Consider the following 13,021-nt stretch of genomic DNA (forward strand, 5'->3'; position numbering starts at 1 on the left):
ACCCCATCAGTGGTACCCTTTGACATATCCTCAGGGAGGCTGATACCCCAGCCCCACTCAGGTGGCAGGGCCCACTCACAGAGCCCCCATCTCTTCTGCCCAGGTCCTGATGTGTCCCTGCAGTACTACTGTGTCGACTTCAGCTGGGTCAACCTCGGGAAGCGCTCGGAGCAGTCCCTGTGCATTGAGAACAAGTCGGACTGCACGGCCCACTTCCAGTTTGACATCGACTGTCAGGAGAGCGTCTTCAGCATCAGACCTGCCTTTGGGACCCTGGTGGGCAAGGCCCGCGTGACCCTGCACTGTGCCTTCCAGCCCACTCACCCCATCATCTACTTTCGGAGGGTGGCCTGTTTCATCCACCACCAGGTGAGCTATGGGGGAGGGGGTGAGGAGGGGCTCCCCGGGCAGCTGGAGGGGCCAATCCGAGTCCTAGTAATGAAGACAGTGATTGGTACTCAGTCCCCTGCATTCTGGAACTTCCAGGGCTGTCTGCCTGGATCGTCACCTCCAGAGCCCCAGCCTGGCTTTTGGAGCCAGAGTTTGGCCAAGGGCATGTGAATGCTCGCTCCGAGCCGGGTGGGTAGGCCAGTCTTTCTGTGACTGCTGCCAGGCCAAGGACTTTGCTGCTGATGCTGCTAATGGGCTGGTGTAGGGGGGACTGGACCTCACCCCATGCAGCATGTGCAGAGCAGAGAGCCTTGAAGTGATGACCCCAACCCAGGCCCCTGGACAGGGTGGTACAAATTGTGCCCTGACCAGCTGGTCTCTGGCCAAGGTGGCGAGTGGAGGCTCAAATCTAGCCTCACACAGACAAATGTCGCAGGACCCACTGTTCCTCGACCTCATTGGGACATGCCACTCGGACAGCACCAAGCCAGCCATCCTCAGGCCTCAGCACCTCTCTTGGTACCGCACACACCTGGTGCGGGGCCTGACGCTCTACCCGCCTGACATCCTGGGCATCATGCTGAGGGAGAAGAAGCTGGAGCAAGATAAGAACGGTGCCCTGATGATTCCCACTGAGGTTCGATGGACCCCTCTGGGGCCCCGGGGGCCATCTACCCTCCCCAGGTTCATGCCCCCTTCTCAATTCTTGGGCAGTCCTGTGCTCCATAGCCCTGTGGGTACCCTTAGTAGTCGGGGGTGACGTGTGTGGAGCTCTTGTAGCCTTTTCCAGAAAGGAGCATGCAGATGAGGGGCAGCGGCAGGAGGAATGGCAGCTGGGCCCCCGCCAACTGGCTCTCCCCACACAGGACCTGGAGGACATACCAGCCCCGCAGTATCCCCTCATCCCCCCCATGACCGAGTACTTCTTCGACGGCACCAACGACACGGCCATCTTTCCCCCGCCCGTCAGCATTGAGCCAGTCGAGGTGGATTTTGGTGCCTGTCCCAGGTCCAAGGACCCCAACCCTGTCCCTCTGTGCCTGATGAACCACACCAAAGGCAAGATCACTGTGGCCTGGACACGCAGGGCTGATTGCCCGTTCTGGGTGACTCCAAACCCCTGCGATGTGCCCCCTCTCAAGTCCACGGCCATGCGCTTGCACTTCCAGCCGCCTCACCCCAACTGCCTGTACGCCGTGGAGCTTGAAGCCTTTGCTGTCTATAAGGTGTGTGGGCAGATGAGAGGGGGAAGGTGGGTTCTCTGCCCTGGAGCCTGCATGGCAGAGTGTGGGGTCAGAGGGGGTGACGGGGTGATGTAGGATCCATCCCCTCTGTGCCAGGCTCTGTTCCTTCTTGTCTCCTTGGCTGGACTGCAGCCTTAGTGGTCTGTCTTTTCCCAGGCTCATGGCCTGCCTTGGCCGAGGGGCTTCTTGGCCCAGCTGATTATGTCTCACTCACATGTGCCTCCCACCCCCTCCAGAGGGAGAACTCAGTGGGGCTCAAGCCCTTTGGAAACTTTTGGTGCACATAGTTTCCTGGGGCTCCTGGCTGGTGTGGCGGGGTGGCTCCTGGCCTCCCTCTAGTCCTTAAAGTAGGAAGTGGTCCCTCTGAAAGAGCTGTGGGCAGGAACTAGGGCCTGGGGGGGTGGAGTCAGGGCACCCGGTGATTAGGTGCGTGTAGGGATGGGCTTCTAGTCCAACTTCCCTTGACCAGGCTGTCCCAGCCACGTCTCTTAGCCCCAGATGTGTCGCTTCCTCCTCATCTCCAGTCCATCCTGCCCTTTCCCTCCTTTCTCTGCTCTACCCACCCTGCTGTTCTCTCCCAGTGGCTGGGTGCTGGGGCCCAGGGAAGAGGAGAGCTGTGCAGTCAAGGTCAGCATCCCTTACCAGCTCTGTGACCTTGGGCACGTCCCTTAATGTCTCTGAGCCCTGGTCTTTTCATCTATAAACTTGGGAGCATATCCAAACTTTTGAGAAGTTTTTCCAAAGCTGAGTCTTTAGTTGCCTCTGTTCTAATATCTTGGCAGTGGCGGGACTCGCAAGTTTGTAGGAATAAGGCTGTGGACACCTGGCTTTGCTGAGCCTGTCAGACTTTTAGGCTACAGGCTATAACCCTGAGCTGTCCGATATGCCAATCACCAGCCACATGGGGCTGCTGAGTACTTGTACTGTGTCTAGTCCAAAGAGATATGCTGTAAGGGAAGGAGACACACTGATTTCTAAGACTTAGCACAAAAGAATGCAAAATGCCTCCTGCATCACTTATATATCGATTATATGTTGAAATGAAAAGATTTTGGATCAACTGGGTTAAATAAAGTGTAATGTTGAAATAAATTTTATGCGTTTCACCTTGTTGATGTGGCTACTAGAACATTTACTTTTTATTTATTTATCTTTTAACATCTTTATTGGAGGATAATTGCTTTACAATGGTGTGTTTCTGCTGTATAACAAAGTGAATCAGCTATACGTATACATATATCCCCATATCTCCACCCTCTTGCGTCTCCCTCCCACCCTCCCTATCCCACCCCTGTAGGTGGTCACAAAGCACTGAGCTGATCTCCCTGTGCTATGCAGCTGCTTCGCACTAGCTATCTATTTTACATTTGGTAGTGTATATATGTCCATGCCACTCTCTCACTTCGTCCCAGCTTACCCTTCCCGCTCCCCGTGTCCTCAAGTCCATTCTCTACATCTGCGTCTTTATTCCTGTCCTGCCCCTAGGTTCTTCAGAACCATTTTTTTTTTTTTGGATTCCAGATATATGTGTTAACATACGGTATTTGTTTTTCTCTTTCTGACTTAGTTCACTCTGTATGACAGACTCTAGGTCCATCCACCTCACTACACATAACTCAATTTCGTTTCTTTTTATGGCTGAGTAATATTCCATTGTATATATGTGCCACATCTTCTTTATCCATTCATCTGTCGATGGACACTTAGGTTGCTTCCACGTCCTGGCTATTGTGAATAGAGCTGCAATGAACATTGTGGTACATGACTCTTTTTGAATTATGGTTTTCTCAGGGTATATGCCCAGTAGTGGGATTGCTGGGACTAGAACATTTAAAATGACGTTTGCGGCTCACACTTGTGGCTTGCATTATATTTCTGTTGGCCAGTGCTCTCTGGGCACATTCCTGCAGGATGAATGCTGCTTTCACATCCCAGCCCCACCCTCGTCTGGCTGGGAGGATCAAAGAGCCCATTTGCTGAGTGCTTAGTGCTGAGTGCTCAGGGCAGGGCCTGGTGCACAGTGGGAGGGGCTGCTATGACTGCTGTTCTCCACGCTGTCTTCCCAGAGGGCCCCTCCCTCTGGGCCCCATGTAGGGCTCCTGCAGTACAGGGCAGGCAACCTGGGGTGCCCCACAGGGTCAGACACAGGACTCAGCCTATCCATGGGTCCGGCCCTCCTGCAGGTCCTGCGGAGCTACAACAATATCGAAGAGGACTGCACTGTGTGCCCGTCCTGGTGCCTGAGGCTCCGGGCACGAGGCCACAGCTATTGTGCTGGCTTGGAGCACCACATCCCTCAGTATACGCTGGATGCCCCCAAGGTGAGCATGGCCCCAGCAGTGGCGGGAGGTGCAACAGGGGAGCCTGGCTTCCGCCGTGGCCTGCAGATCCCTCTCCTGTCTCTGATGGTCTCAGAAGCATGTCGCGCACCCTCCCTGGTCGTCCCAACCTCCCCACTGCTAGCCCCTGGGGCTCTGCGCCCATCAAGGACTCTCTCCTGGACCACAGCACTGGGACTGGGAAGAGGCTGGGGCTTAGACCTATGGCTCCGGCCTGCCCCATCTGAAATACTCCCCCGGTCCTCTCGCTCAGGTTTAAAAGTCTCCAGCTCCTCCGTTCGCTATGTTTACTGAGTGCCTGCTAGGGATATGACCACCCACGTCATGAGCCCCTGCCCGTGGGGATCATCCAGCTCTGGAGGGGTCACAGAGTCCGCCCCTTGGTTTAACCCCATCCTCAGGGAGTCATTATTCCCAGGTCTCTCAGAAGGGCCCTTGGAGGCCCTGTCTGACCTGAGCCCCAGGATGCCACTAGGCTGAGAAACATAGATTCTAGAGCCAGGTGGCCAAGTTCTAATCCTGGTTTCTCCTTCGATGCCTCTTCCCAGCTTCCATTTCCATCCTCAGTCTTTTCATCCATCTGCACTTCCTCCACGCCTCATGTTGCTAGAAAGGTGCCACTTTGGGACAATGTGCTTGGGGTGATCTTGCCCCCCCCACTAGTTATACTTCTGCTCAAGGGCACCCCTTCCCAAAGCCCTTCTGACTGCACAGGGGCCCCCTCGCTGACCCCGACCCCCACCCCTTTCCCTCGGCCAGTTCCTCGCAGCAGTTTGTGGCCTTTACTAAAATCCAGCAGATTCTGGGCCCATGTTGCCCCCTGCAGCCCCACTGCCTCACGCACGGTACTCATTGCCCCAGCTGGATGGGTCACCCAGGGCAGCGATTTCAGCCTTGTGTTTGGTACCCGGCCCAGCTCTTTGCCTGGTGCTGGCCACACCCTAAATGCTTAAGGAATGTTTGGAAGCTGGGATTGCTGGGACTTTCCCTTTCCCAGAGTGGGGTTCCCCTCAGCTACCAGCATGAGAATCATCTAGAAGGGGCTGCTTACCCCCAGAGCTTCTGGACCAAGATCTTGGAAACTGGGTTCTCCAAAAGATGATTTGAGGGCACCCTAAGGTGGAAGAAACTTGGGGTGGGGGGTCTCAGGGGCCTGAATTTCCTGGAGCCTGTTCCTGTGGCCACCCCATCTCTCTGCCTGGAGGCCTCTGGAGGACAAAAGCATTTTTTGGTGCCAAGCTGTGTCCCTCCATTCCCCGCCCCCAGGGCACTGACTGGGTTGTGTAGAGGCATCTTGGATCTCCTGAGAGATGGCTCCACCCAAGCCCACACAGACTTCCCTGAGTGTGTGTGTGAGGTGGGGATGGGCAGGGTGTGTAGGTCTGAGCATGGGTCCCTCTCCTCTCGCGCCCCAGCTATTTCCTGCAGTGTCCCCCAGTGAACCCTCCTACCGCAGCCTGCTCCTGACCAACAAAGGCTCCATGCTGCTGGCCTTCAACCTGGCCCCCAGAAGCAGCTCGGATGTCTCCCTACGGCCCAGCTCGGGCCTCGTGCCCCCTGGGGCCCACCAGATCTTCCTGATCTCTACCTACCCCAAGGGCACCTCCTGGAAGCAGCATGTTTTCTACTTGCAGTTCAATTTCTGCCCCCAGTATCTCAAGGTAGGAGGCAGGGGTAAGGACTGGGTCCTCGGGAGGGGGTCATAGTCTGGGGCTTCCCTTTTCAAAGCCCCATTCTGAGACTGGCCTCTAAAGCTCCCCTAAAGCAGCTCAGGGGCTATTCCTCCTCCAGGAAGTGGCACGGCAGGGAGAGGACCCCTCGGCCACATCTGGGAACAGCTATCCTCAGGACCCTGCCTGTCCACCTTATGGGGTTGGGACAAGAAAAGGGGTGCAGAGGTCCCCAAGGAAGGACTGGGGGCAACCCAAGACTCATATCTGCAGGTGGTAGAAGGGTGTTTGGGGCCAGGGCAGGGAAAGGGCCCAGGGTGTTGGACCCACGTCTGGCCCATGAAATGGTCTGTACATCCTCTTTCAGTCCCTGAGTTCTTTTCCTTATCTCCTGGGTCAGCCACTACATACTCTGCCTTTGACAGAAGCTGCCCATGCACAGGCTGGTGGAGGGCCTTTTGCTGCCCTCTCCGAGGGGGAAATGCTGCCCGCCCGTGACTTTTGGGGGAGCCAGGGCTGCAGGGTGATGTCAGGGCACTGTCCTCCCTTCACTGGCCCCAGGAGGTAAGCATGCAGAGCCGGGAGGAGCCGCTGCAGCTGAAGCTGAACACCTGTAAAAGCGTCTTCTTCAAACCCACCTGGGTCGGTTGCTCCTCCACCAGCCTCTTCACCTTCCAAAACCCCTCGCGTCTACCTCTGGAGTTTGAGTGGAGGGTCTCCCAGCAGCACCGGAAGATGCTGGCCGTGCAGCCCACCAGGGGGATTATCCAGCCCAATGAGCGCCTTGTGAGTGCCCTGCCACACTGCCGAGGGCCAGAGGGAAGGGGCCCGTCATCCTCACCTTCACCATCCTCTCTTACTCATGCCTATCAGGGGGCAGGCTTACCCTCCCATTCAATCCACAGTCATTTCTTCCAGCCTTATGGGTCGGTATGATGGTTACCACACCCCCATTTTACAAAGAAGAATTGAGACTGAGAGGGAAAAAATAGCCATTTACTGAGACTGTGAATTAGGAGGTGCAAAGCTGGGACTTGAAGCAGGGTTTCTGATGTCAGTGCCCAGAAACGAGTCCACTCTCCATCCCTGGTCCCCACAGTGGAGAGATCCCTGGGTGATGGTGTGCAGTCACATGGGTGGCTATCATTAAGGAGTGAGGAAGAGGGCTCGTGGATGTCAAAGTGGCAGGTCCCTGGTGGTGGGGGGGCACGGGTGGGACCCAAACTAGCAGACTCCCATCCCTGGTCTAGGGCTTCCTAGTCGGGGAGGCCAAACTTAAGCCAAGAACCACCAACACACGGTGTCTGTTAGAAGCCGGGGGTAGTTACCTGCAAGGCGAGAGACCACACAGACTTTGGAGGCAACCTCAAGAGTTCACACCCCAGCTCCTACCAAGTGCCCTCGTCAGCTATGTGACCTTGGGCAAGTTACCCCACTTCTCTGAGTCTCCAGTTTCTCATCAGACAATGAGGCACTAAAATAATACCACTTACCTCGTGGGGCAAAGGGATCGAGGGGCTAAGGGAGATAACAGAGCACATGATGTGTGTAACTGCCTGTCATGGGGAGACACTCAGAATGGGTTACCATAGCCTGATATCCTGCAGCGGGACCTTAGACGTCCAAGAGCCTGGGCAGGGGTTCCCAGAGACCCCCAGGCAGGGCTAATCTCTGTGACCCCAGACGCTGACGTGGACCTTCAGCCCTCTGGAGGAGACCAAGTACCTGTTCCGAGTGGGGATGTGGGTCTGGGCAGCTGGCCTGCCTCCAAACACCAAGCCCTCCGCCACCACCCACTACGTGCTCCGGCTGGTGGGCATGGGCATCTCCAGCAGCCTCTCCGTGAGTGGGAGGACCCCAGCGGGGTGGGGAGGGGGCAGGGGACCAGGGCATATGCGGGAGGGAAGGCCCCAGGGTGCCTGAACGCGGGGGCTGAGAGTCTTCTGGCCCCCCGGCTCTCACCCCTGGACCTGACCCTCCTTGGGGATTCTCTGAGGCCAGGGTTGGGCAAGACGGGGCCGTGGACCTGGGGGAGCCCCCCACCCCGGCCTGGCTGACTCTGGCCCCCAGGCAAAGGAAAAGGAGCTGGACTTTGGGAACGTGCTGGTGGACAGCAAGCAGACCAGGATGCTGGTGCTCCTGAATGATGGCAACTGCACCCTCTATTACCGCCTGTTCCTGGAGCAGTGCAGCCCTGAGGCTGTCGGCAATGGCCCCCTCGGTACTCAGACCTGGGCGGGACTGGGCTGGGAGGCAGGCAGTGAGAGGTGCTGGTTAACACTGGGTAACCAGACCATGGCTCGGGGGCAGGCAGAGCAGGGCTTAAAACTTGGTGCTTCCACTTCCTAGTGGCGTTGTGGCATAGCCAGGTGATTGTCCTCTCTGAGCCTCAGCTTCCTCATCTGTAAAATGGGGCTCCTGGTGGAGCCTGCCTCACCGGGCAGCTAGGTGGTGCAAAGTGCTTAGCAGACACCAGTGACACCAAGACACGTCCTCACGCTGTCTTGATCTGGAGGAAGCACTCTGCCCCCCGTTTCCTGGCTCAGGGGCTGCTCTCTCACCAGAGCAAAGCTGGTCCAGGGGAGAGTATCTGGGGCAGAGCAAGAGGAAAGGCTGGACCTCCCTGGGCTGCACGGAGGGCCTCCTCTACCCTTGACCCCACCCGGTCATTCCTGAGCAGCTCTGCAGATGGACCGCACAGAGGGGAGCATGCCGCCCCGGTCCCAGGACACCATCTGCCTGACCGCCTGTCCCAAACACCGCTCCCAGTACTCCTGGACCATCAGCTACTCTCTCCTCTCCCACAGAGGTACCTGGGCCATCTGGCACGGCGAGTCAGGACCAGGGAGGAAAGGGGGAGGACTGTGTGAGCAGGACTTGGGGTGGGAGGATGCCGAGGGTTCAGACAGAGCTGGCAGAGTGGGTGTGAGTGTGCCAGGGTGTGCCTTTGGGTGTCTGGTGTATATGCCTCATACCAACCACATCTGTATGTGTGGGTGTCCGTTTGTGTGTGCCTGAGCTGTGGAGGACTCAACGTGAAGAGCTGGGCGCTGTGCTGATTTACTGTGGGATCTTAAGCAAATCCTCAGCTGCCCTGGGCCTCAGTTTCCTCCTTCGTAAAATGAGGTTGTTACCATCCTGCCCCGGGGCTGCCTGATAGGAGTCCAGCATAGGAGAGGGCTAAGAGTGTGGACTCCCTGGAATTGGATCCTGGCCTCAGCACTTATTAGCCATGTAATCTTAGCGACTTGTTTAACCTCCCTATGCCTCAGTTTCCACATCTGTAAAATGGGGATAATAATGGTGCACAGGCAAAAAAATAAAGTATGTGTTACCACACGGGCAAACCTTGAAAACATTATGCCAAGTGAAAGGAGCCAGTCACAAAAAGCTACACATTGTATGATTCCATTTATGTGAAACACCCAGAATAGGCAAATCTACAGAGACAGAAAGTAGATTAGTGGTTGTCAGGGGTGAACGGAGAGTGACAGCTACTTGGTACTGGGTTTCTTTGGGAAAGCCTGAAAATGTTCTAAAATTTGCGGTGATGGTTGCACAACTCTGAATATACAAAAAACACCACTGAACTGTATGTGTTAAAAGGGTTAATTTTATGGCATATAGATTATATCTCAATAAAGCCATTAGTAGGTATTATCAATAGTTTGAAAACAGTGCACAGTGGTGTTTGCAAAGCTCTTAGGACAGTGCCTGGTCCATAGAAAGTATCAGATAAAGTTTGGCTGTTGTTGGAAGCATCGCAGAGTCTGCTCCTGACAAGGGTCCTGGGACAGGTTTCCCGGGACCCCTGCATCCTCAGCCTGTACGCCCCACCCCAGGGGAGCTGGGAGGTGAGCCCACCCCTCTCTCCCGCCCCGCTTTCCCCCAGATAACAAGGCTGGGGAGAAGCAGGAGCTGTGTCGCGTGTCCCTGATGGCCGTGTACCCCCTACTCTCCATCCTGGATATCTGCTCCATGGGCAGCGCCGAGGGCATCACCCGCAAGCACCTGTGGCGCCTCTTCTCCCTAGACCTGCTCAACAGTTACTTGGAGCGCGACCCCACCCCCTGGGAACTCACCTACAAAGTGCCCACCCGGCACAGGTGAGGTGGGCCTGGCGGGGAGGCAGGGCCTGTTTGGGGATGTTCTTGGAGCTTTCCATCCATGCCCTCGGCCCCAGGCCCTGTCCAAGAAGGGGCTCCCTATCTCCTCCCCAATTCCTGCCCATCCCCGGAGGAGCATGGAGAAGGCAGGGATGGGCTTGAGGTCTAAAGTGCTGACCCACCCCTGCCCCTGAGTCCCAGATTCTCCAATTCCCACCTGTGGGGAGATGGGTGCCAAGCCAGCCACCCCTGGAAGGGCCCCATCCTGTCCCCAGCCCTGTTTCTGAGACCATTTCTCTGCTCCACACAGCACCAGCCAGATCCCCTCTGTCTTCACCCCTCTGAAGCTCAACTTCAATTTTGGGGCAGCACCAATAGACGCCCCACCCTCTGTGGTGCTCCTGGCCCTGAAGAACAGTGGAGTGGTGCCCCTGGACTGGTACAGAGGGGGGGACGGGGGGCCCGGGGGACAGGGGCTTGGAGGCCTTCTCTTGCTGGTGGTAGCCCTGGCCACCTGGTGTCTGTGAAGTGTGCCCCCCGCCCCTACTGAAGGATGTAGAGGCTAGGGTGGGACTAGGGCCGCCCAGCAGGACACCAGACCTGTCACTGGCTGAGTCGGGTCCACAGGCTCAGACATGGTAGAATCACCCTATGGAGACTGGCAGGGTCATCTTCAGAGCTTAAGAAATGAGAAGCAACCGTCACGCGTCCGCTGCGTGCTAGCCGCTGGGCTTTATGAGCCTCTTCTCCTCTGAGCCTCACACCAACCCTGTGAAAAAAATCCCCCTCTGCTGACGCTTTCACAGATGGGAGGCTAAGGACTCAACCAAGAGCATTCAGCCGTTAGAGGCAGAGCCAGGTTCAAGCCCAGATTTGTCCAACTCCAGAATCCCCGCCTACGCTGCTTAGTCAGCAAGAAGCTGCGAGGTGCTCCTGCGTCCCAGGCATTGTGCTAGGCGCTGGGGCAGCCCCGACAGAGCCCCAGGCCAATGGGGGCCGGGCCTGCACGGGGGCGAGTTGAGGGTCTCGGGCAGGGAAGGACAGCGCTCTGCTGCTACAGCGCCGTCGTCAGGGAGATGACAGGGCTGAGCAAAGCCAGGTGAGCTGCAGGAAGGGTCGAGGCTGGCCACGGGGCAGGCTGCACATCCCCAGTCACAGGGGGCCCAGGCCTGGAGACCTGAGCCCGCCAAGCTGGGCTCTTCCTGTGCTTGGCTTTCCTCCCACTACGGCCCCAAACTGGTGCCCAGTAAGCATCCTGTTTCCATGCCAGCGCCATTTCTTGTTTTCCCTCCCTTCCTCTGCCACGCGTCTTGAGTTCCTAGTAAACTTCCTTTTGATGACTTCCAAATTTGCTTGGCTAGATGGAGGTGAGAAAGAAGTGTCCCCATCTGGGTCAGGCTTGGGGGAGAGAGCCAGGGGCCCAGCCTGGGCATGGCAGTGAGTGGATAAGGGTGAACATATGCAGGGGCTGGGCATCTGTGATCTCAGGAACCTTCCTGCCTGAGCCGAGCCATGGGGTGAGTGTGGGTGAGGCTGGTGGGGGGCTGCATCATCCAGGGTGCAGTGGCCACCCTGTACTCTCCGGGTTGTCCTGCCCCTCCCTGTACTGGAGGATGCCGGGGGAGCTGATTTATTAGGCGGCTCCTGTCTGAGAAGGGCCGGGACTGTGAGTAACTCAGGGCTCCTGGCCCTGAGTGACCGGGAAGCTTGGCAGGCTGGTGGGGAAGGCCCAGGGCCCGCCTGGAGCTCTGGATCTGCCATTCCCTGGGTTGTTTGAGTGGCTGGGAGCCAGGCCCTGCAGGGCTCAGGGGTGGGGGCAGGAAAAGCAGCGCTGGCCCGTGTCCTGGTGTGGAGCAGGGTACTCTGGTGGATTGTGCCTGCGTGTGTATTTGTGTAGGAGCAAGCCAGCTCACACTCTCTATGGAGAGGGTCCAGGTTGCTGGAAACTGGGGCGGGAGGAAAGCCGGGCAGAGTGCCCACCGAGCTGGGCCGTCCATTGGGAGATCACTGGAGGTTCAGGAAGGCAGTCCGTGCTTGTTCCCGGATTCCAAATGCAGGGAACCTTCCTTGGAAGGCTTGACTCTCCTAGGGTTTCTGTGTTGTTGTGTTTCCTTTCAATTTCTTAGAAGGCTATTTTTGAAAATTCTAGCCGGGTCTCTGCTAAACTCATAAGGAACAGACTGAAGGTTTTATTCCTGCCAAGACCAGTAAGAAATGGCGAGTGTGGACTTGGCCTGCAGGCAGCAGCAGGCAGGACAGAAAGCCTGCCGTGCCTTTAAGGGGTGATCCCTTACAGTCATCAGATATACGGGTTAGCATCATCTGTTCCCTCATTCATTCATTAAGTCATTGGCTAAATGTTGACTGGGGCTTCCTAGGTGTAGGCTCCAGGCCCAGAGCTCAGAATAGCAATAAAGATGAGCCCAGGCCCCGCCCTCCAGGTGGGGTGGACCAGCCTTTTGGTGCAGGGTGACAGGTGCTGCGGAAGAGGCTTGTACAGCCACTTGCCTCTGTTTTGGAAGTGGTAGGTGGGGGTGGGCACATGAGAAAGGCTTCCTGGAGAAAGCTACAGCCAAGCTAGACTTGCAACCCAGGGAGCAGAGGCAGAGAGTCTGCGAAGAGCCTCCCAGACGGAGGGTGTAGCGCGGACACGGGTAAGAGAAGAGGGCACAGCGTGGCTGCAACGTTGATGGGGGGGTGGCGGGCAGGGCCTTGGACTCCTTCTCCTTCTGAGAAGGATTCGTGGCTTGAGGCAGGGGGACAGGTTGGCAGGCTTCCACAGTCCCAAGATGGGGGCCCACACCAGAGGACTGGCAGGGAAAAGGGGGCTGCGATTATTTGGAGGGAGGCTAGGTGAGGGCTAAGAGGGAAACTATCCAGACAACCCCGAAGTAACAAGATCACCAGTTTTGCTGCTGCTCAATATCCTGCAACTAAAATGACAAAACAGTTTATTCCCCTGTAGCAAGTCAAACAATACAAGGGTGATGGAAGAAAAGTAAGAAACACCCCAGCTCCCTCTCTAGTCAGCCCTGGAGGGTTTGGCATGTGCTTCCACTCTCAGCACTGGTACAAGGCACAGACACAGGGACACAGCTACTCTTTCATTTCTTTTACCATAATGGCATGATGTTCTACATATTACTCTCTGCTCAGCATTATAGCAATAACCTTTTCACTCAGCATTATGTCAATAACATTCCCTATATGGGCTTCCCTGGTGGCGCAGTGGTTGGGGATCCACCTGCTGATGCAGGGGGCACGGGCTCGTG

The 13,021-nt window shown here is 56.7% G+C and overlaps 1 protein-coding gene across 1 annotated transcript in view; it reads left to right on the plus strand.

Annotated features, from left to right (window-relative positions):
* CFAP65 (cilia and flagella associated protein 65) overlaps nucleotides 1-13,021 on the plus strand; it is a gene marked incomplete at both ends in the record, with an annotated part of 41,478 nt that overhangs the window by 16,442 nt on the left and 12,015 nt on the right. The window contains 11 exons of the mRNA XM_079710764.1: nucleotides 104-369; nucleotides 827-1,027; nucleotides 1,257-1,616; nucleotides 3,818-3,955; nucleotides 5,389-5,634; nucleotides 6,205-6,429; nucleotides 7,327-7,485; nucleotides 7,714-7,864; nucleotides 8,324-8,452; nucleotides 9,536-9,749; nucleotides 10,060-10,188. Coding sequence (XP_079566890.1) covers nucleotides 104-369; nucleotides 827-1,027; nucleotides 1,257-1,616; nucleotides 3,818-3,955; nucleotides 5,389-5,634; nucleotides 6,205-6,429; nucleotides 7,327-7,485; nucleotides 7,714-7,864; nucleotides 8,324-8,452; nucleotides 9,536-9,749; nucleotides 10,060-10,188 — 2,218 coding nt within the window. The remainder of the gene's footprint in view (nucleotides 1-103; nucleotides 370-826; nucleotides 1,028-1,256; nucleotides 1,617-3,817; nucleotides 3,956-5,388; nucleotides 5,635-6,204; nucleotides 6,430-7,326; nucleotides 7,486-7,713; nucleotides 7,865-8,323; nucleotides 8,453-9,535; nucleotides 9,750-10,059; nucleotides 10,189-13,021) is intronic.

This window comes from Hyperoodon ampullatus (assembly GCF_949752795.1).
Source record: "Hyperoodon ampullatus genome assembly, chromosome: 8".
Classification (NCBI taxonomy): domain Eukaryota; kingdom Metazoa; phylum Chordata; class Mammalia; order Artiodactyla; family Ziphiidae; genus Hyperoodon; species Hyperoodon ampullatus.